The following is a 23,181-nucleotide window of genomic DNA, read 5'->3' as shown; positions in this document are numbered from 1 at the left end:
ATCTTGTGTGCCTCGTGGCCAAAGAAACAAAATATAAAACAGAAGCAATATTGTAATAAATCCAGTAAAGACTTTAAAAATGTTCCACATCAAAAACTCTTTAAAAAAGACGAAAAAGCAATGCCATATTTTAGGGTGGGAAAGTTGAGGGTGTGAAAGCTGAGGGTTTGGAAAGTTGGGGGTATCATAACCCCTGAAGCAGAAGACAGCCTCTCAACTGACTAATTCATTAAAGCTCAATAAAGATGAAATAGTCTCATTGGATTAAATAATTAAATAGACTTAATTTCTAGTATATGTCAAATGGGATTAAAGCTGTAAAATTCAAATGGATCTTGCAATACTTTAACAGAAGAATTATCTGGATAACTTCCAAGGGAGCTATGAATCCTGTGAAGAATGATCCACGAGTCAGAGAAGACCATTAATGTTCCCAAAGGAAAAAAAATTGTCAATACAAAAGAGTAGAATTCATGATCCACACTATTGATGGGGGAATAAGAATCTGAACACACATTCACTCTTTTATTTTCAAAACATGTTAACTCCTTAATTTCAGCTGACTCCTATGATAATAAAATAGCTTTGAGGTAACAGTAAAATAAAGGAGAAAAGCTGTGACTGGGGAAAAAAATAGAGTTATTATTTTGCAATCCCAACTACACCACGAGTAGCACATACACAGGCCTCCGGAAGGACAGAAGCTAAGCAAGGGAGGCTGTATGTCATGTGAACGTGCCAGACTGGAAAGCAGAGGAACGGCTGAGTTGTCCTCCATGATGAGAAGAGAGGCTGGGGGGTGGGGTTATACCTCAGGAATCAGGAGAGTTGGGTGGAAGACCCCACATGGGGACGGGAGAAGAAGGAGGTACTGTAGATAATAGCTGCAGAAGACATTTTAGAGGAGAATGGAGCTGTCTTTTGACAGCTGTGTGGTCATAACCTCCCACCTCCTGGACCACCTTCAGTAATCTCTACATTATTGATATGGCTCTGTTGGCAGGCTTTCTATTGGAGGGCTGGGACGACACCCAGGACTGTGCAGAGATGAGGTAAGGGCTTCTCCAGGAGGTCTGATCACGCCTGATGTTGACCCATGTTGGGTCAGCACCACGTCTAGTCAACATATACCCATGTTGGGTACGTTTTCAGGGGACCACCCCAGCAGTGGAGCACCACTCTTCAGACCCAACCTGGGTGCTTCCAGATTACAAAAAAAGGACCCTATCTCGGGTTGCACAGGGCTCATTCTTGGTTCTTTCCACCTCTGTCAAGGGCCATTCCAGTCTGGGGGTCCCAAATTCAAATGGCATTAGGATACCAGGCACATCCACAAATGTGAAAACTGCCAAGTATAAGTCAAGGAGAAACATCAGCTGGGAACTAACTGGAGGTGGTAGACCCCCTGCCCCTGTCAAAGATTTTCAGAATTGGTATTCAGAGGGAAAAAAGTGGTGACTAAACAAATATCTGTAATGGGATTCCAGACCGCTACTAGACTGGTCTAAATGTGACTGCAAAGTGAAGTACTCAAGAGAACATCTGACCCAAGGCCAGTATCCAGTGTTTTCAGCAGAACCTCTTCCTAAAGTCATCTTTCTGAAATCATATATCATCTGAAGAAAATTAATGTGTCATAAATTAGCTCCTTCCAAATAATTCTGGTGTATTAAAAGAGGATATCTTTGATAGATCATCCATAAATTATGCATACAAAATATCAGGTTGGCCAAAAAGTTCATTAGGGTTTTCCATAAGTACATAAAGTATTCAGAAGATTTAGCTTAAAATAATTACATTCTATTTTTAAGAATTCTCAGAGAACTTGGGAGGAGATAAGGGTGGAGTTGAGAAATGAAAATTATTCTGAATCTTGCCACACATGCCAAGTCTCCCTTGTAGTTTATCACTAGATCACCAACCCACCATGGGCCAAAACTGCAATGGCCCAGAAACACCCACAGGTAAGGAGAGCAGGCACCAGACCACCCCCACGTCCAAAATGCCTTCAAAGGAGGAGCTTGCTATAACAACTTAGAGGGCTGGGAAAGGGTGGGAGGTGGGAGGGGGGTTCACGAGGGAGGGGACATATGTACATCTATAGCTAACTCATGCTGATATATGGCAGAAATGAAACCAACGTTGTAAAGCAATTATCCTTCAGTTAAAATAATTTTTATATGATATTATACATATTTCAATGCCATTCTTGCCATTCAATGCCATTCAATGCCTTGAAATATGTATAATATCATGTATGAAACGAGTCACCAGTCCAGATTCGATGCACGATACTGGATGCTTGGGGCTGGTGCACTGGGAGGACCCAGAGGGATGGTACGGGGAGGGAAGAGGGAGGAGGGTTCAGGATGGGGAACGCATGTATGCCTGTGGCGGATTCATTTCGATATATGGCAGAACCAATACAATATTGTAAAGTTTAAAAATAAAATAAAATTTAAAAAATAGATTTACAGTATTTTGAGCAGATAGTGAAACATATGCAATATATCTGATAAAGTATGTATTTTAATGTGAACAATGAGTAATAAATATGATAATCTTATATTAAAAAAATAATTTTTTTTTAAATATAGGAACTTGTTTATACCCTGAGTTCTTAATATGCTTGTGCTATAGCCAGATAAACAGACAGAGACATTACCTGAGAGTTCATGACCTGGAGTCCTAGAAATACAGACCTCGATGATGTGAAATCTCCACTCTGTCTACAAATCAGTCTTTCCCAATTAGATGACTTTTCCATTCACTGTATTTTATGAAACTAAGGAGGAAAAGTGAAAGACTCTATAGAAAAATGCTTACCTGTAGTTGCTGCTCTAATTCTGGGAAGACCAGAGGAATGGCATCTTCAGGTGGTGTATCATCTAAAACATGAAAATAAAAATTCCTCACTACGAGAGCCCTTTCTCCAGGGAGAGTGGTCCTGCCGTTACCATCTTTGGACCTGTAAACATCAGTTAGGGACAGAAAGAACGCAGAAGGCAGTTTTGCTCATTTTTGATACACTGTGCTCTCTCTGTCCCAAAATTTTGCAAGCAGAATCCTCAAATGCTCAGTCTGGTAGTTCCCCAATGAAGCACTGCTTGTCTTTCAATACTCTGACGTTAGCCAAAACCAAAACATATGATATGCAGGAAAGTACTTTATTTAATAAGGTGATAATGAGGTGGCCAGGACAACCGCAATAGAACAGAAGAACGTGTGAGTGAAAAAGAGAAGTGTTACTTCTGCCCTGAAAGACTCCAAGGGCGGCCAGCTTTGATGGGTTTGCCCTCTGCCCTTACCACAACCCACTCCGCTGATGCAGGAGAGTCCACAACTCTCTACTGACTACCCTCCACTGGCTGGCGGCAATAGGCAGGTGTTGGGACTTCCCCAGTGGCCCCATGCTGAGAATCCACCTTCCAATGCAGGGGACGTGGGTTCAATCCCTGGTCAAGACATTAAGACCCCACATGCCAAAGGGGCCAACTAAGCCCATGACATAACGAGAAAGCCCACGCAGTGCAACTAGAGAAAGCCCAAGCGCCACGAGGAAGACTCAGTACAGCCAAAAACATTAAAAAGAGGCAGGTGCTGCTGGATCAAAAGGCGGTTCTCAGAAGCATCAGAGGAAACCTGATAAGCTTACCCAAATCTCTTCAAGAATCTGCTGCTGCTGTCCTTGTAATAAGGCTAATCTCCTTAGACGAAAAGACTATGGGAATTGTAGCAGGCACTCACTGGGCAGGAGGAAAGGTTTTCTACAGCAGAATTTCTGAACGAATTCATGCCAGTTGGATTCACATGGTAAGAAAAGCTGTGCATAGAACCAGAAGAAAGTGCTTCTCAAGAATAATATGACCTTGAAGCAAAGCGTTTTGACCCTTACTAGAAAGTTTAAAAGAGTTATGGGATCTAGAGTAGTGAGTAGCTATTGGTGTCCATTCTATTATTCTGTACAGATAAAGACAGAACTATAGGGGACTTCCCGGGCAGTCCAGTGGTTAAGACTCCAAGCTTCCAACGCAGGGGGTACAGGTTCAATCCCTGGTCGGAGAACTAAGATCCCACGAGTCTTGAGGTGTGGACAAAAATAATTAATACATAAAATATAAACGAACAAAAGATGAGAAAATTCTGAACAGAAAAAATATTAAAAAAATATATATGTAAGTGTAGTGGTTCTGGTTGAGGCTTAACTAAGCATTTTAGCATTAATAAAGACTGTCTTAAAGGTTTTCTAAAACAAAGAACATACTTCTGACCTTTAGCCATGGTTCAAAAGGACAGCTCTCTTGTCAGCAGAACCTCTGTATCTCTGGCCCTGTGGGTCCACTCACCATTCATTCCCAGTCCTCTCCTTGCTGACAACACCTAACCCAGGTATGACTATGAGAATAAGATGAAATACAGGCTAAACGAATAATTGAGAAGCCAAGTCTATTTTAAATTATAAGAAAGAAAGATCCTGGGGTTTTTTTATGTTTTCACTTCCATAACTAATTCATTTATAAAAACCATTGAAGTTCTGTTTGAAACTCAAGAAGGGATATGGGCCATACACAATGCAAAAGGCCAGCATCCTCTAACCACTCCTTGACAACATAATCCAAATAAAATGCAGTAGACAAAGAGTAGACAAAGGCTTCCCATGTAGCTCAGCTGGTAAAGAATCTGCCTGCAATGCGGGAGACCTGGGTTTGATCCCTGGGTTGGGAGGATCCCCTGGAGAAGGGAAAGGCTAGTATTCTGGCCTGGAGTATTCCATGGACTGTATAGTCCACGGCGTCGCAAGAGTCAGACAAAACTAAGTGACTTTCACTTTCATCCAGAAGAAGAGTCCAGGTTTCTGAGGGATTACATTTCCTCCAAGGCACCAAAGACAATCACCAGAAAGATGATTCAAACAAAGATAGGATTCATCCCTGCCAAATGCCTCAAGAGCATCTGGTACATTTTATCCAAGAGTAGTATAAACAACAACGAAGTGTAACATACCCCCACTTAAGAGTGGCTTCAGACAATAACAATGCGGTAACAACTGTGAATTCATCTGCGCCTGTACCTACCAGGCAATGCCCCCATGTCCACTGACACTATGCAGCTTCAGAGAGCAAGTAGAAATGGGGGGACCTTCTTCCCAAGACCCTCGCTGCAGGCTGGAGGGCCATCTCACCTTGAAATGAGGACGTCAATCCCCTGATCCTTCAAATGGACTCTTCCTATTCAGAAGTGACAACTTCTGCTCAATATTTTGTGACTTTTTCAATCCATCTCATCATTCGCAAAGAATTGGACAATAAACAGGGTTTTTAAAAAAAGAAATAGTCCTTGTTTCTATTGACTCTTTGGAGGTAGCCTTTATTATAAAACCTATCATTTGTAAAACAGATTTTGGTTTAAGGTGCATTTAAATTGACTTCAGTAAAACATCAATAACTCAAAGAGGAAAGTGTTAGTCGCTCAGTCATGTCCTACTGTGATCACATGAACTGTAGCCTACCAGACTCTTCTGTCCATGGAATTCTCCAGGCAAGAATACTGAAGTGGGTAACCATTCCCTTCTCCAGGGGATCTTCCCAACCCAGGGTGCAAACCCAGGCCTCCTGACTGCAGGCAGATTCTTTACTGTCTGAGCCACCAGGGAAGCCCCGCACAGAGATAAAACATCAACAATAACCCAAATAATGATTATTTCAGCTCATTGAGCTCAAGGCCAGCAACACTGTTTGGCATGGGTAAATGGGAACCTATTCTACTTTGGCACCCCAACCCTAATAGTCATAGATGAGCAGGCACTTGTTAGGAGGAGAAACCACTCTTATGAAGTACCAGAGTAGACAGTGCATTCTAGAATTCTAGAAGACAAGCCAGGAATGGAACTCAAGGCTTCCTGGGACTTAATCCCCCTTGTTCCCTGTGAAATCACGCTCCTTCCTGCTTAACTATAAAAAGGGGAGAAGGGAATTATTCATCTTTATTACTATAGTAAACGGCAAATATCTGGTGTGACTCAGAATTAATAAAGCCCATTATAAAAATCTGTCATTATTGATACTCACACCATATATAATAGAAGCACATACATGGAACCAAGTTGACAATTTTGCAGATAAGTAAAGGCTTAAGACTGAATTCCTAGAGTTGAAAAAAAAAAAGTCTGATTGATTGACATAGAAATAAACACATAAAAAATATTTTAGAAAATAAAGGCAAGATTTTTGTTAAGGAATGGATCAGGTTGGATTAATCCAAGCAGGAAATGGCAGCGGAAACAAGAAAACCAAAGACAGATGTAAGGAATTGGCTGTGTTTGAAAGCCAGTCCTGTATTTCACTGCCTGATGCCATCTGGTTTAGCTGGCATCCCTGCCAGCCAGGAATTTCAGGGCTTGCAAAGCTGCTTACAAAGCTGCTCCAAGTTGATGTGTGGTGTGTTTACTTTTAAACAGTGGCTGCCTTCTCTGACTGGTTTTAAAAATAGGCAAATATTCTAAAAGCAGAATAATGAATCACTGGATCGGGCCAAAATGAAAGAAGAAAAATGACTCAGGCAGACTAGAAGCACAGCTGTTCCACAAACATTTGGCCAAATCATTGTAAAACATTTTGACAGTGATATCAGATCGGAGTTCGTAAGTTCAGTTAGGTTTGTTTTGACAATTCCAGAAGCACAAAGTAGAGTGTACAGTAGCTATGTAAGACACCACCTTGGCAAATTTGGCTTTTGTTTAAAAAAAAAAAAGGAGAGTAGCTGCTAGATATGTGTATAATGTGATAAAAATCAGAATGCAAGTACATCTTTTAAAATGTATTTGTTTACCAAATATTTATTGAATACCTGTTATATTCAAGGCAGGGACTGAGGTTCTGTGCTCAACTGGCACACCACTTTATCACATTTTTAATGCACTAAGAAAATAATTCATAGGCTTCCTTTTCAAAATGGCACTGTGGGCTTGATGGATCAAGCAAAATGTAGCCCCAGGAATTTATAAAAGGATGAAAGATAAAGGAAAGAATGAAAGAGACTTTTTTTTAATAAACAGATGTTCACTGCCTGTTTTGCCAGCACAATGTGACTAAGTCAATGGTACTTAAGATAGAACTTTCTGATTGGTATCCCAACCATTATGACATACCATAGTACATTTTATGATGGGCTTGTCTAAGCATCTATTTAGCAGCTGTTGGATTGCTTTGGTGGTTATTCTGTTTCAGATTTCCTTAAATTGTCTGCTCTGTGATTCTCCATGAATGGGATAAGCAAGACCCATTGGGTCTGTAACCCAAATCCTCGATGATATTTAGTAATTAGAGCTATGCGGCCAGAGCTCTCAGAGAATGCTGCAGCTGGAAGGCACTGGGCAATCATCTGGTCCCAGATTCTCAGAGCAGAGCTGAAGACAAAGGGCCCCAAGAAGGGCAAGGAGTCTCATAAGCGGTGTCACCCCACCCAGGGCTCTTCTCATGCTGCCCTGCGCTGCTTCACCTTCTGCTCCACAGTTTCCCAAACTTTTGTACTTCATGAGCCAGGAACACATTCCCCCAAACACTGGGAGTCATGCCCTTGTGTGTGGTATGTGTGTGTGTCTGTCATTCAGTTGTATCTGACTCTGCGACCCCATGGACTGTAGCCCACCAGGCTCCTCTGGGGACCTTCCCAATGCAGGGATGGAACCCAGGCCTCCTCACTGTAAGCAGATTCTTTGCCATCTGAGCCACCATGGAAGCCCCACGACAACAATAACATTGGATAAATTTAGCTTTATAGACACACATAATCACACACACACACTACCATGTTCTTACTTCTCTTAACATCAGAGAGGAAAACTTCATCAAAACCAAAGCATGTCTATGAACCAGTGTTTGAGAACAACTGCTCTAGACAACATCTTGACTGGACTCTGGAGTCAACCATCTCCCCCTACCCCTCAACCCCTGTGCCCCCAATCCTACATACAACTAAGTCTATCTAGCCTTCCAAACTCTAAATCCTTGGTAAAACAAGTGTAGCTCTCCACCCAGAGAAGATGACCTCAGGAGAGGAAGAAGTCACGATCAGAGAAAATTCCCAAGCCTCACTCCACTCCCCAACCAAGAAGCTGAGAGACAGCTGGCATAGAATCCATTCAATGCGTCTACACGTCCGGCAGCCAGAGCCGGCTTCCTGGGAATGCACCCACACAATTGCAATCGCCCTTCACAGGCGGTCCACACTTGGCTTAATGATCTGAGTACGCTGTCTTGAAATTCTTAGTAATTTTTGAACCAAGAGCCCCAGAATTTTTGCACCATGCCTCCACAAATTGTTGTCCTACCTACAGGACAACCCCTGGTGCTGGTGCCCAGGAGACTGTCTTTCAAGATACATCAGGGGCAAGCTGACACTAGAGAGGCAAGAGTTTGGGCGGTGCCCACAGTGCAGAGGCTCGTCCAAAACCTTTCCTGTTTACTGTTTGCTTGTGTAGACTCCTAACCACTAATTACATGGGCCAGTGCCACTCGGTAGGATAGACAGACCTGCATTTGAATCTCAAGTTGGCCACTCTTTAAGTGGTGAGAGTGGAAGATCAACGTCTCTTGGAGACTCAGTTTTCTCCTCTGCAAAATGGGTGTGACATTCTCTGTCTCAGATTTATTATTAGTAAAGGAATTCATATGTCAATCATTTAGCCTAAAGCCTAGCACCTAGGAAATAATCAGTAGTAATAATGAATGCTTAAGATAATCGCGTTTACTTTCCATCTTTTCACCATAAACTCAGCCAAAGTTGTAACGGCGAGAGAAGGGGTATGTGTGTGTGTGTGTGTGTGCGCATGCAGGCATGCGTGAGTATATGTATAATGGTGTGGATTAAGGGTATTATCTTCATCATCTGAATAATCCAAAGAGAACAGGTAAGATCAAGATCACCGACTCTAATTACTGAATTAGAGTAATTCAGTACTCTATGTAATTTAACTCACCTGGAATCAAGATTGCCGGGAGAAATATCAATAACCTCAGATATGCAGATGACACCACCCTTATGGCAGAAAGTGAAGAGGAACTAAAAAGCCTCTTGATGAAAGTGAAAGTGGAGAGTGGAAAAGTTGGCTTAAAGCTCAACATTCAGAAAACAAAGATCATGGCATCCGGTCCCATCACTTCATGGGAAATAGATGGGGAAACAGTGGAAACAGTGTCAGACTTCATTTTTCTGGGCTCCAAAATCACTACAGATGGTGACTGCAGCCATGAAATTGAAAGATGCTTACTCCTTGGAAGGAAAGTTATGACCAACCTACATAGCATATTCAAAAGCAGAAACATTACTTTGCCAACAAAGGTTCGTCTAGTCAAGGCTATGGTTTTTCCTGTGGTCATGTATGGATGTGAGAGTTGGACTGTGAAGAAAGTTGAGCACTGAAGAATTGATGCTTTTGAACTGTGGTGTTGGAGAAGACTCCTGAGAGTCCCTTGGACTGCAAGGAGATCCAACCAGTCCATTCTGAAGGAGATCAGCCCTGGGATTTCTTTGGAGGGGATGATGCTGAAGCTGAAACTCCAGTACTTTGGCCACCTCATGCGAAGAGTTGACTCATTGGAAAAGATTCTGATGCTGGGAGGGATTGGGGGCAAGAGGAGAAGGGGACGACAGAGGATGAGATGGCTGGATGGCATCACTGACTTGATGGACGTGAGTCTGAGTGAACTCCGGGAGTTGGTGATGGACAGGGAGGCCTGGCATGCTGCGATTCATGGGGTCGCAAAGAGTCCGACACGACTGAGCGACTGATCTGATCTGATGCCAAGTTAAAGATTTCCCTGGTGTGGCCATAACTTCAGGTCTTTAAGGTTTAATCTCTTCATTCAAATCTGAATTTTAAAAGGGTTTGTCTTTACTTCCCTATCAAAGCAAACATTATATAAAATAATGTTTAAAAAAAATTTTAAGTTACACATGAAAAGTCTTTTGAGTACTTTCGTTTGAAATCTAAAGATTCACATTATTTTTAGAAATAAATAAATGACATAGGGCGGCCAACTCACATTACTAATACATCAAAAAGCTATTTTAAGATTTATAGATAGCTTGGTTCTTGTTAGAGCATCATATCGTTTTGAAACACTTCATCCTTTTTTTAAACTTTGTTTTCTGCTTGTTAAACATTCGAGATGAGACTGCTTTAATACACATTGAATTTTCAGGGCCCATATAATTAGGACTAGAGATACAGATATGGATAAAGGTACAGCTTTGGTATGATACCTAGTAGGTTGTCAATTAGTAAAAATCACCATATTACTGTAACCAGTACCTAAAACTATCAGGCAAACAGATCATATATCAAATAGACTGAGTGATATTTCTCTGCATGGAGAGACCTTTTTAAGTTTAAACATAGATTTTATATTTCTATGAAACACTCTTCTAGTCACTATCATTGTAGCTATCATTTTGTGAATCTTATTGATTTATTCTTTTGTAAGAATTTTTGGACTTATTTAGCTTAGAAACGGGCTTCCCTGGTGGCTCAGACAGTAAAGCTTCTGTCTGCAATGCTGGAGACCCAGGTTCGATCCCTGGGTTGGGAAAATCCCTTGGAGAAGGAAATGGCAACCCACTCCAGTACTCTTGCCTGAAAAATCCCATGGACAGAGGAGCTGGCAGGCTACAGTCCATGGTGTCACAAAGAGTCAGACACGACTGAGCGATTTGACTTTCACTTTCAGCTTAGAAACATAATCACTCACTCAGAAACCTGTGTTCCAAGAACCCTTTGGAAATACATTTATTTCTCAGCACACCACTAAATAGAATTTACCTCTCCCTTTCTTCTTTCCTACTCTGTGAAAACGTATCCGAACGAACTTTCCCTCGTCGTCTCCCAGGACCACCAGGGAAGCCATTTGCTGACAGGAACACTCATTTGTTTATTACTTGGATTCCTTCTTGCCTTGCTTGCACTCAGGCATGTCTGATTCTTTGTGACCCCGTGGACTATAGCCTGCCAGGCTCCTCTGTCCATGGAATTTCCTAGGCAAGTATACAGGAGCGGCTTGCCATTTCCTCCTCCAGGGGATCTTCCCGACCCAGGGATCAAACCCTCGTCTCTTGTGTCTCCTGCATTGGCAGGCAAATTCTTTACCACTGTGCTACCTGGACCCTACCTCTAAATGGGTAATAAAGTAAAATTAACCCCAAGGGCCTGGCTTTGAATCTTTTCCCATTATTTATCAGAGGCTTGATTAGAGTGCCTGCGTGCTAAGTCGCTTCAGTCGTGTCCAACTCTTTGCAACCCCATGAACTGTAGCCCACCAGGCTCCCCTGTTCATGGGATTCTCCAGGCAAGAATACTGGAGTGGGTTGCCATGTTCTCCTCCATGGGATCTTCCCAACCCAGGGATCAAACACGTGCCTCTTCTGTCTGCTGTCTGCATTAGCAGGTGAGTTCTTTACCACTAGTGCCTCCACAAGTTATTTAACCTTCCTTAGCCAACATTTCCACTTCTGTAAAATGGGTATAATAACATCTTTTCAGCAGAGTTGTCACTTGGACTAAATTGATGAGATAGTACAAGCAAAAGCACCCAGGAACTCCATAAGCATTCATTTCCACTCTGATCTTTTCTTTACAGCCTTAAGCAACAGATTCCAACCAATAAATCCAGCTGTATCTCAAAAAATCTTCACCTGGTATCAGAAGCACGAACTCAGAGGGGTTATCGATATTGTATTATAGATTTTATAGTATTTATTAAGTTCTAACTAGGGTTCTCTATTCTGTGCTCTACATATCAGGGATCCCCAACACCTGGGATCCAAAGCCTCATGATCTGAGATGGAACTAATATAATAATAATAGAAATAAAGTGCACAATAAGTGTGATGTGCTTGATTCATCCTAAAACCTACCCCTCCTTCTGTGGAAATATCGTCTTCCACGAAACTGGTCCCTGGTGCCAAAAAGCTTGGGGACTGCTGCTGAAAAGAATACAAATATAGGAGATCACACCCCCACTTCTAAGAGCTTGAGTGGTTTTCAGCTGATTGTTGTCAGCTCATGAGAGATGAACTCAAAGTAGGGTCAGAATTGGGACAGAATGTGACTCAGGAAAATGCAAAGAGACTCACCCAGCCCATGTCCTCAAATGCCACCCTTACCAAGTTGGCTGGTAGAATTCCCGCAGGAACTTGATCCCTAGGCTTCCTACTGATTCCCCCATGGATACGCACAAACACACCGAGAGAGAGAAAAGGGTCAGTCTTGACATTTACTTATTGCTTAGCATGAATCAGGTTTTCCAGACTCTTTCCTGAAAACAAGGATTGAAATGTGAAGAGAAGGGAGTATGGAAACTTTGGGACCCTGAGAAGGAAAAGAGAAATAACACCAAAAGATACCAAAGGTAGAAGAAGTCAAAGGAAGGAAACAATGACAAGAGACACTTCACCTGTATCACAGTTTTGCTGAGAGCTAGTTTTGCAAGTGTAAATCTTGCTTCCAAAGAGACATTCATATAATATCCAGTTAAATTAGATTCAAGGATAGCTGTTTCAGCTACTCCACATAATTCCCACTGCTACACAAAACACCTGGTTTGTGGGGACAAAACAGTTTACATAAACAGAGTGAGTCTTGATTTTTTTAACTAAATGTCTTCTAATGAAATCAGACCTGGATTTAAAAAAAAAAAAATGTTGAAAGCTATGAGCTTGGGCTTATATTTCTGACTCTAAATAATAAGTATCTCTGACTACAATAATAAGAAAATTTTTTTAACACCAAGGCCTAGATTTTCTTCAAAAGTGTGCCAGATTTTGGCTCCACTGAAGATAAGGAAAATTCTCAAGTAATTAACATCAAATCCGCATGTCCATCAGACTCTAAATTCTAATTGGAGAAGGGCCAGGTTATTCTCCCTAATAACCCAAGAGATGTGATCCATATTTCTCTTCTGCACATTTTCTGTTGAGGAAAACTGACTCCATGAAAGTCCCTATTTAGAAAGTCAACTCTTGGAATTTGAAGTTTGGAGGCAATACAAGTTATATCATTGGTTTATTAAAGACAAGCATTGCTGGGAATTTCCTTGCAGTCCAGTGGTTAGGACTCCAAGCTTTCACTGTACAAGGCCAAGGTTTGATCCCTGGTCTGGGAACTGAGATTCCCAGATCCTACAAAGCCACAGGGTACAGCCAAATAAATTTAAAATTAAATTTTTTAAAGACTCTTTTTTTTTTTTTGATGTGGACCATTTTTAAAGTCTTTATTGAATTTGTTGCAGTATTGCTTCTGTTTTATGACTTAGGTTTTTTGGCCCAGACCCATGTTAGATCTTAGCTCCCTGACCAGGGATCAAACCCACACCTCCTGCACCGGAAGACAAAGTCTTAATCACTGTACTGTCAGGGACATTCCAATAAAATTTATTCTTAAAAAAAAAAAGAAAGACAAGCATTGCTGCCTCTGGCAGTTACGGTTAGCTAAATGTTACTTAATAAAGCATTCTAGTCTTAGGCTAGAAATGGTGATTGTATTTTAAAAGGTACTTTTTTCCCCCCTAAAAACGGACTACCTTTATTTAACCCCTTGGAGTCCATAGTCTTTTTGGAGACTTGTGGCTCATTTTGCTATCAATGATCAATTCCCCATCTCCCAGGCCAGTCTGTCACCAAGTCTTTCCAACTCTTCCTTCAAAATGTAGTCTGAATTCAGTCATCCCATCCCATTCTCTAATCCAGGCTTTTACCACTTTATCTGTGTGCCATGATAAGAAGCCTCTTCCATTCTCTCATATCCTCACATTCCAGGCTATATCAATTGAACACTTACCATTTTCATCATATTACTCCCTTGCTCAAGAATTCTTGACACTCTGCTGCTTCTGATCAAAACAAACTCTTTCATTGCACTCTCTTGATTGACTTGGTAATGCTGCTGCTGCTGCTGCGTCGCTTCAGTCGTGTCCGACTCTGTGCGACCCCACAGACGGCAGCCCACCAGGCTTCCCCGTCCCTGGGATTCTCCAGGCAAGAACACTGGAGTGGGTTGCCATTTCCTTCTCCAATGCATGAAAGTGAAAAGTGAAAGTGAGCAACCCCATGGACTTCAGCCTACCAGGCTCCTCTGTCCATGGGATTTTCCAGGCAAGAGTACCGGAGTGGGGTGCCATTGCCTTCTCCGTGGTAATGCTAGTTTGCTACTGCTAAGTTGCTTCAGTCGTGTCCAACTCTGTGTGACCCCATAGATGGCAGCCCCCCAGGCTCCCTCATCCCTGGGACTCTCCAGGCAAGAACACTGGAGTGGGTTGCCATTTCCTTCTCCAATGCATGAAAGTGAAAAGTGAAAGTGAAGTTGCTCAGTCGTGTCCAACTCTAGCAACCGCATGGACTGCAGCCTTCCAGGCTCCTCCGTCCATGGGATTTTCCAGGCAAGTTTACTGCTATCTAAAACAAAGCGAGCAACTGAACTGAATTGCAAACAAACTTTGAGCAAAGTGCCCAGCTCAGAGAGGGGCTTAGTAAATGTCCGGTTACTCTTCAACAGTTCAGGCCTCTGCTCCAGTTGTAGAGAGTTTAAGCATTTCCTGAACAAATTGTGCTCTTCCTGACTTAGGTTTTGCTAATGATTTCTGTCTGAAGGAGAAAAGAATTGTTAAAAGATGTGTTGTTGTTGTTGTTGTTGTTTAGTCACTAAGTCATGTCCGACTCTTTTCGACCCCCTGGACTATAGCCTACTAGACTCCTCTGCCCCTGGGATTTCCTAGGGAAGAATACTGGAGTGGGTTGCCATTTCCTTCTCCAGGGGATCTTCCCAGCTCAGGGATCAAATCCGCATCGTCTGCATTGCAGGCGCATTCTTTACTGCTGAGCCACCAGGGAAACCCCAGAAGATGTGTAGCTTCCTTTTTTTACACCTGATTTCCAGAAATGGTATCTTTCCTACACTCTCTTTCTATACCTTACCTGCCTTCAAGCCCAGGATGACTATCACATCTTCCAAGAAGCTGTACCCATCTGCTCTGGGTGACAGATTTTTCCCCAAATCTCTCTGCCTTTTAAAACCCATAGGAGATCTCATTGTACTTCTCTGTTGCACAGCCCACCCGACTTTGACAGAGCACTAGAAATACAGAAACTAAGTAAAGCTCAGCTAATTAATAAGAGCAGAAGCAGAGACACCCACAATCTTGCGTGAAAGTAAAAAGTGAAAGTGAAGTCGTTCAGTCATGACCGACTCGTGGCGACCCCATGGACTGTAGCCCACCAGGCTCCTCCATCCATGGGATTTTCTAGGCAAGAGTACTGGAGTGGCTTGCCATTGCCTTCTCCAACCAAGTGAATAAGGAGTCGCTAAATAGTTGCAGCTCATTTATCCTGTAAACCCTACCTTGACATGAGGTAGAAGCGTGAGATGTAGGTGAAACATACAGCTGCTTCGTGGTTTATACTTTGCTTAATTCTCCAGAATCAGTCATCATTAACACAGGGGCTAGTTTAGTCCTTAATTTGTATCAAACATGATGCTAAATGCTTTATCGACATTGCTATTATTGTTTTAGTCACTAAATCATATCTGACTCTTTGCAACCCCATGGACTGTAGCCCACCAGGCTCCTCTGTCCAGGGGGACTCCCAGGCTAGAATACAGGAGTAGGTTGTCATTTCCTTCACCAGGGGGTCTTCCCCACCCAGGATCGAACCCACATCTCCTGCATTGCAGGTGGATTCTTTACCACTGAGCCACCTGGGAAGCCCCCTTTATCTATATAGTGTTATTAATTCTTCCAACAACTCTATGAGTTATTACTAAACACATATGGGAAACTGAAGTTCAGAAAAGTTGAGTGATTTATGCAAGATCATACAAACAGTGATGGAAATGAATCTGGAAACCACCCCTCACTAGTTCCAAAGTCCTAGGCCCTTAACTTTTACACTAAATTGTCTCAGAAAAATATGAAGAAAAATAAAAGATGACTAGAGGAATAAGCACAGCATTAGGCTTATGAGAAATGAACAAGTCAACATTCACAGACAAAGATGTCTCCTTTTCTCGTGGACTCTCCTTACTCCCTATAATAAATTCAATAACATGGAATTACTTTTTAAAAGTTTACTTGGTTTTCTCACTTATTATAAATGAGATGTTTTCCTTTGTTTCCCCCCTACATGAGTGGTCTATAGACCACATGCACTGGAATGCAAAAGGCATGCACAGTGCGTGTGATGGCAAGTGCTGTGTGGTGTGACACACTCCTTACTCAAGAATTCAGAGGGAGTGTCCCCAAGTGTCTGCAAAGCATCTTTCTGTACACTTGCAACTTCAGGTGCATTAGGAAATACAGATTGTTGGACTTTGGTCAGAACTCACTGCAGTAGGAGTAGGGCCATGGGACATACATTTTTGATGAGTGCTCTCCGATGATTATTTTAAGAAAGATTGAGAAACAGGGAACTCTAACTCCTGTCTTGGGTTCTCTAGTTAGGTGCTTTATCTAGATCTATGGGAATGCACTGATCCTTTTTAAAATTTAATTTTAGAAGGTTGTTCATAAAACTTCATAAGTGTCCTTTTGTAGGGGTAAAAGGCAGGAATTACTTGAAATAAATGACAACCCTTATTGGAAGCTACCATATCAAAAAAACCCATGAATTTCAGAAGTGGACATTCTTGGGACATTTGAAAGAGACTGGAACAAACCAATCAAAATTGACTGATGAAAAATACGCAGGAATTCTCAGTGCTCAAAAGATGATGGTAAATTAATTACAAGTTGTACATCTTGTATTTCAAGGAAGAATCTATTCATGCAACCCAGAGAGCAAGAGCCTCCTCTCTCCATGGCTCTTTTCTGTGCATTAATTTTGTTAAAATGAAAATGAGGGCACATTTATTTGTGTCATCCCAAATTATGACATAATCATACTATTTAGAACAAACAAGCTTTATATACTACATTTTCTCTGGAACTCTGTTGATTATAACAGGACTTGTCTTGCTCATGTGGAACACAAGCACAAGGAAGAAAATTGTACATTTGCTTTCTCCCTGGAGTTTGGGTTTACATGTGTCTGTCTTGAGAGCCAGCCAATCAAGCACTTGTTACTCCTCAAAATCTTGCATTTATAAAGTGCATAAAAACAGAAGGAGCTTTTCTTTTTTTGTTGTTTGGTTTTTCTTTTTGTTTTAACAAGAGACTTCATTCTTCAGAGCAGTTTTAGGTTTATAGATAAATTGAGTAGAAAGTATAGAGAGTTCTTACAGACTCTTTCTCCCTACACATGTAGTTTTCTTTTTCTTCTTAGAGACACAGCTTGGAATAATGGAGAGGGTTTAAACAGTCCAGTCCAGGGATGAGAGTTTAAATCATAACTCTGTTATTTACTAACAGCGTGGTCTCTGGACTTCAGTCTCTGTCTCTGCAAATTAAGAATACTAATAGGTACATAGCATGGTTATTCCAAAGATCAGAAATAGTATAAATGAAAGTCTAGTGAAAAGACAAATGCAACTGATAGTCATTGTCATTTCTAAGTTGGGATGTGTTGATTCGCCAGTTGGGAGGATTTCCCTTCACCATTGTCTTTCAGGGCAACATTGAGTGGGAATATAGCATAACAGCAGCCATGGAAAAAGTGTGAGAAAAGTAGGTGATAAAGAATCAAGGCTTCACCTCTTTCACCTCTAGAACGAATCCACCACTGGGGGCTGCACAGTCTAGGAACCCCAGGGTAATTGTCACCATCATAACCATGCAGTCTAATAAAGTCTGATGGAGGAGGAAATGGCAACCCACTCCAGTATCCTTGCCTAGAAAACTCCATGGACAAGGGAGCCTGGTGGGCTGCAGTCGGCGTCGCAAAGACTGAGCGACTGCGCACATGTGGTCAAGTCTGAATGGGCTGTGTAATGTCAGACATCACAGAGCCCAGATCCTTACCCGGTATTACTTCGTCCCCTTTCAATCATTACTTTTTAAACTGTTCCTTCCTCCAGGAGCACCGTAAGAAAGAAGGAAGGAAGGAAGAAAGAGGGAAGGAAAGAATCAATTCTCAGAAGATCTAAGGTTTCAATGATGATGTGGTTTAAAGTGTATGATTATGTGACTTTAACGGATGACATTAGACTGCAGGCAAAAGCTGATGCCAGTGGAAGAAACCCAAGCCTTCCCTTCCTCGAGGCTGTGACCTCACACCACCTGGGGTCCCCTGTCAAAGGGGGTGCAACTGAATATGCATGTTAAGAGGTCACTGAAGGAAGCCATGACACAGGGCTCTAAGTATGGCAGCCTCACCTCAGACCGGACTATTTCAAGAGGGTTCGCCTCACCTGTCCCATTCATCACTCCCATTGGAGTCTATTTAGCCGGAAGTGTGGGAGCACCAGCAAGAAACCAGCATTTAGGACTGGGCTTCAGGAAATGCTGCTGGAACCAGGACAGTGATATTTTTATCTTACCTAGCCAACTGCCAGCTCTTAGTACACGTTTCCTCATGCAGTTTGAACAATGACATAATTTGCTCTCCTTTGAAATTGTTATAGCTCCATGAATTTTATAATAAAAGAAAGCGAAAATGGAGAAAGTGAAAAAGAAATGTGCTCCAACCACCCAAAGTTTGGAGATGGAAATATCACCAGAGGGATTTCTGGAAGCCACATTTCAACAATGCGTGATTAAAAAAAAAAAACCATACTCCCCATCACTGGGTCATACCAGGCATGCTCTTTTTTAGGTCATGCAGCATGCAAGATCTTAGTTCCCTGACCAAGGATCGAACCTGTAGCCCCTGCAGAGGAAGTGCAGAGTCCTAACCACCGGACTGCCAGGGAAGTCCCCAGGCATGCATTTTTAAATACCCTTCATGAAAAAGATGATAGTAAGAAGGCAGGAGGCAGGGTGGTGGTAGGGGGGCTCTTTTCCTCAGAGCAGAGCATACCTGCAGCATTATCGAGGCTGAAGGCAATGCGTACTGGCTTATCTGCAGGTACCCTGGCTGTGCTGATCATGTGGGCACCTGAGCCTTGGCCTTCCTCTGGGTCTTCCAGCTGCAAGGACAAGACAGAGCCATGGTCACTTTATCCAACATCATCCCAAGAGCCCTTTGGAAATTAGAAAAGAAAATTAGTAAGCAATGTTTTCTTATTTTAAAGCTGTTTCTAGCTCCTAGCTTCCTTTCCCTACACCTGCTCCATTTAAAATTCTTTTTCTGGCTTATAAAAAAAATTTGCTTTGGAAATACATCTGGAGTGAGATTTACAGGATGGAGCAAAATCTCCACCCACCTCACTTTTTAAAATATCTCCTATACTGACCCATCCAGCCCTGGCCCTTTGAGGTCTTACATAGTGCTTTATTTTTAATTGAGGGGGATAAAGAACCTTAATAAGGCATCAGACAGTTCTTCACACTCAGAAGCCTAAACTGGATCTGAATTATTGATCTGGGAGTGGTAACAAACGAGTATCATATCATGGAATTATTTCAATGACTACTTAATTATTTCAATACCAAAGACTACTTAAAGACATTCCCCCATTATATTATGAATAGTATGTGCTTTAAATATCTGATTACCTATAAGTCTATCAAACATTTCTAAAGTATATATGATAAAAGCAAAAGACAACATATAATATAAGCAAAAGACAAATCCTAAAACATCCTACGCATACTCCACCCCACAAACTAAATTATCATTGAATTAATAAACTAAGATAGAAATGAATGGAAAAACATACTACAGATAAAATGGATTGGGGTAGGTGAAAATATATGAATATTTCTTTGTTAAAATAAGAGAATTTAGCCCAAATACATTTTAACAAAGGTATTTGTTTTTATTCAATGGAACTAGGAAAAGATATTATAAATACACGATATCTCTGTCATTTAAACTCATGTATTTAACGTCTCTATTTTTAATCAAGCATCCCCCTAAGCCTTCTATTTTCCTTCTCATGGAGACAGTAAACCAAAAACTCTGAATGATATTTTAAGGAAAATGTTTCTAAAAATGGCAATATATAAATCATCTATTTACCCATCCTTAGTGAGATTCTGGGAACTGCTGTAGCAGGGCATTTTCTCACAGCAAGGTTTCTGATTCTTTCCCATAACTTTTCTCTATCTAAAAATAGTGTTCTAGAAAACTGAATTTTGTTTTTACAATTATTTATAGAGTCAAAGCAAATGCATATATATATACATACGTATATTTAGACATACATACATATGGAATCATCTTACCCAGTACATGAAAAGAGAACAGGCTTATATTAAACACCTAGCATAGCTTTGGAGAAAAACCAGCGACTGTTTATCACCCAGTTAGAATCATAGTTGGCCCATTCATTTAACACTACAAGTAGCAATGAACCATAAAGCACTCCAAGTCATGTCATTCTAAGTTAGAAAAAAGGATTAACATGAAACATTCGACTCAAGAAAAGGGTAATATAAAATCACTGTTACTTGACTCAAAATTTGCTTTATCTTAGCTCTGACATACATTTGTGTGTAGTCTCGTCTGGTTAGAATCAACCATCTCGTTAGCCACCTGTTCCTAGGGAATAGAACAGACTGTCTCAAATTAAACAAAACAAACAATAAAAATCCCCTTAAAGTTGCAGCCAAAAGAAAAAGTCTTATCATCACACCCTGTACCATCACCAAACCATATTATCGGAACATCTGAGGGTGAAAAGCTTCACTCCTCCTTTGGCTAAGTCTCCCAGTGCTTTCTTGCACCAAGACAGAAACCACAAGGGGTGGAAATTTGCCTCCAGGGGTTTTGTAGATAGATCCCTGGCAGGGTTTCCAGCCAAGGGGTGGGGGAGAATGAAATTGATCAACACAGCCAATTAGAGCCCCTCCCCTCCACACAACGGAGAACATCTGTCTGCCTCCCAAAGGATGGCGGGCGGCAAAGTTGGGTGGATCTGGAGTTCCACACGGTGTCAGCCCCTGCACCCACTTGCCTTTTCATCACACCGCCTGGGGGAAATGGGCTGATTCCTCCTCGGGGCGGTAGCAGAGCTTTGGTGAAGTTGCTGGTGCTCTGAGCGTTTCGTTGGCCTTTCACACCTGTCGCCTTACCTCACTTAGTCGAGTGTCTGGACTCGTGTAATCCAGGGCCAGCCACTGCCTTGGCCGGTTGCTGCCTTTGTGGAGTAGAGACCTAGTGGCAGACCAGGCTGCACCTGCCACATAGCAGCGTGACAATCTGAGCAGCAGTGACAGCTGGGAGGGCGGCTCGCTGCTACCTGCTGTCCCCCAGACCCCAGCGTCCCACGGGGCCTCTCCCTGTTCCGCTTCCCTCCACGACCCCTCTCTCCTTTCCTTGCCTCTCCCGCAGCCAGGATGTTGTCATGCTTCTAGAAAAAGCAAGCGCAAAAGAAAAACCCTCCTCCTGTCAAGAGGCATTGATAAACAGCAAGTTGCGGAGCGTCCAAATGTTTTAATTCATTAGTCCTGGCAAACCTAAAATACAAACAGACTTGCTTCACAAGACAGGAATGTCTTCAGCGTGACCCAATCGGTGTCTGTGTCTATTCCAGCAAACGGGCCGGGAGAGCATGACTGCAGTCAGCAAAAATGTTTCGGCCACTCCAATCGGCTCCCCGGGACCCGGCCAACTTGGATGGGCCACCGGCCGACTCGGAGGAGATGATAGAGTGATGATTCCGCGGAAGAACGTGAGGGCTGCGGTTGAGCTGCTGTTGGGCTTGATGACTTGATCCCATCTACGATGCAACTGACCGCGCAACGGAGAGTCGATGGTAAACAGGCCGGGAGAGTTCAAACTGTCCAAGCTTTTTAACAGCCATCAACCTGGAGGTCAGAAGTACTTCAGAAGAGGCGGATGTTGGAGTTTAAATGATGAAAGATAAACAAGTATTAGGATGCACCAAAACAAATATCGTATAGTAACACGTATATATGGACTCTAGAAAGATGTTACTGATGAACCTATTTGCAGGGCAGCAGTAGAGATGAAGACATGCAGAACACACTTGTGGACACAGTGGAGGAAGGAGAGGATGGGACAAATTGAGAGAGGAGCACGGAAACAGCCATTACCATATGTAAAACAGATAGCCAGTGGGAATTTATTAACACAAAAAGCTCAGCCTGGTCTCTGTGACAACCCAGAGGGGTGGAATGGGTGGGAGGTGGCAGGAAGGTTCAAGAGGGAGGGGACATATGTATACCTGTGGCTGATTCTTGTTGCTGTATGGCAGAAACCAACATAACATTGTAAAGCAATTATCCTCCAATTAAAAATAAATAAAAAAGAGAGAATGTACAGACTGGGAGAAAAATCTTTGCAAAATACATACTAGGTAAAGGACAGATATCCAAAACATAAAAAGAACTCTAACAACTCAGCAACAGGAAAACAATCCAGTGGGTAAAATCTCCGAATAGACATCTCACAAACAAAAATATACAGACAGCAAATAATCATGAAAAGATACTGAATACCATATGTCGTTGCTGCTGCTGCTGCTGCTGCTAAGTCGCTTCAGTCATGTCCGACTCTGTGCGACCCCATAGACAGCAGCCCACCAGGCTCCCCTGTCCCTGGGATTCTCCAGGCAAAAACACTGGAGTGGGTTGCCATTTCCTCCAATGCATGAAAGTGAAAAGTGAAAGTGAAGTTGCTCAGTCGTGTCCGGCTCCTAGCGACCCCTAGGAAATTGCAAATTAAAGCAAAATGAGATACCCTAATAGATACGCTATTAGAATGGCCAGAACCAAAACAAACAAACAAACAAACAAACAAAACACTGACAATGCCAAATACTGATAAGGGTGAAAAATGGTGTGGCCACTTGGGAGACAGTTTGGTAGTTTTCTACAAAACTGAACATAGTCTTAGCATATGATCCAGCAGTCACACTGCCTGGTATTTACCCAAAGGAACTGAAAACTCGTGTCCACACAAACACTTACACACAGGTGTTCACAGCAGCTTCATTCACGATTGCCAAAACTTGGAGGCAAACAACACATCCTTTCATAGGTGAATGGCTAAACAAACTGTTGTATATCCACACAATGAAATATTAGTCAGTGGTAAACAGAAATAAGTGTATCAAGCTACAAAAAGACATGGAGGAAGCTTAAGTGTGTATAATTAAGTGAGAGAGGCCAGTCTGAAAAGACTACATACTGT

The 23,181-nt window shown here is 42.1% G+C and overlaps 1 protein-coding gene across 2 annotated transcripts in view; it reads right to left on the bottom strand.

Annotated features, from left to right (window-relative positions):
* The window catches only part of MAP3K7CL (MAP3K7 C-terminal like), a 48,516-nt gene extending 26,724 nt beyond the window's left edge, over positions 1–21,792 (bottom strand). The window contains exons 1-4 of one of the 2 annotated variants that reach the window (XM_086412901.1): positions 21,099–21,751; positions 20,512–20,565; positions 18,940–19,048; positions 2,827–2,888 (exon numbers count right to left, since the gene is read on the bottom strand). In XM_086412901.1, coding sequence (XP_086269027.1) covers positions 2,827–2,888; positions 18,940–19,048; positions 20,512–20,547 — 207 coding nt within the window. In that variant the 5' untranslated portion in view covers positions 20,548–20,565; positions 21,099–21,751. Of the gene's footprint in view, positions 1–2,826; positions 2,889–18,939; positions 19,049–20,511; positions 20,566–21,098 lie in introns of both variants that reach the window. The other variant, XM_086412912.1, reaches the window with a different exon arrangement.
* Positions 21,793–23,181: the final 1,389 nt, after the last annotated feature.

This window comes from Bos grunniens, chromosome 1, assembly GCF_055505025.1.
Source record: "Bos grunniens cultivar Pamir isolate PY7600 chromosome 1, Bosgru_T2T1.0, whole genome shotgun sequence".
Taxonomy (NCBI): domain Eukaryota; kingdom Metazoa; phylum Chordata; class Mammalia; order Artiodactyla; family Bovidae; genus Bos; species Bos grunniens.
Note: the sequence above shows the minus strand (reverse complement) of the source record. Positions and strands in the feature narration are given on the sequence as shown.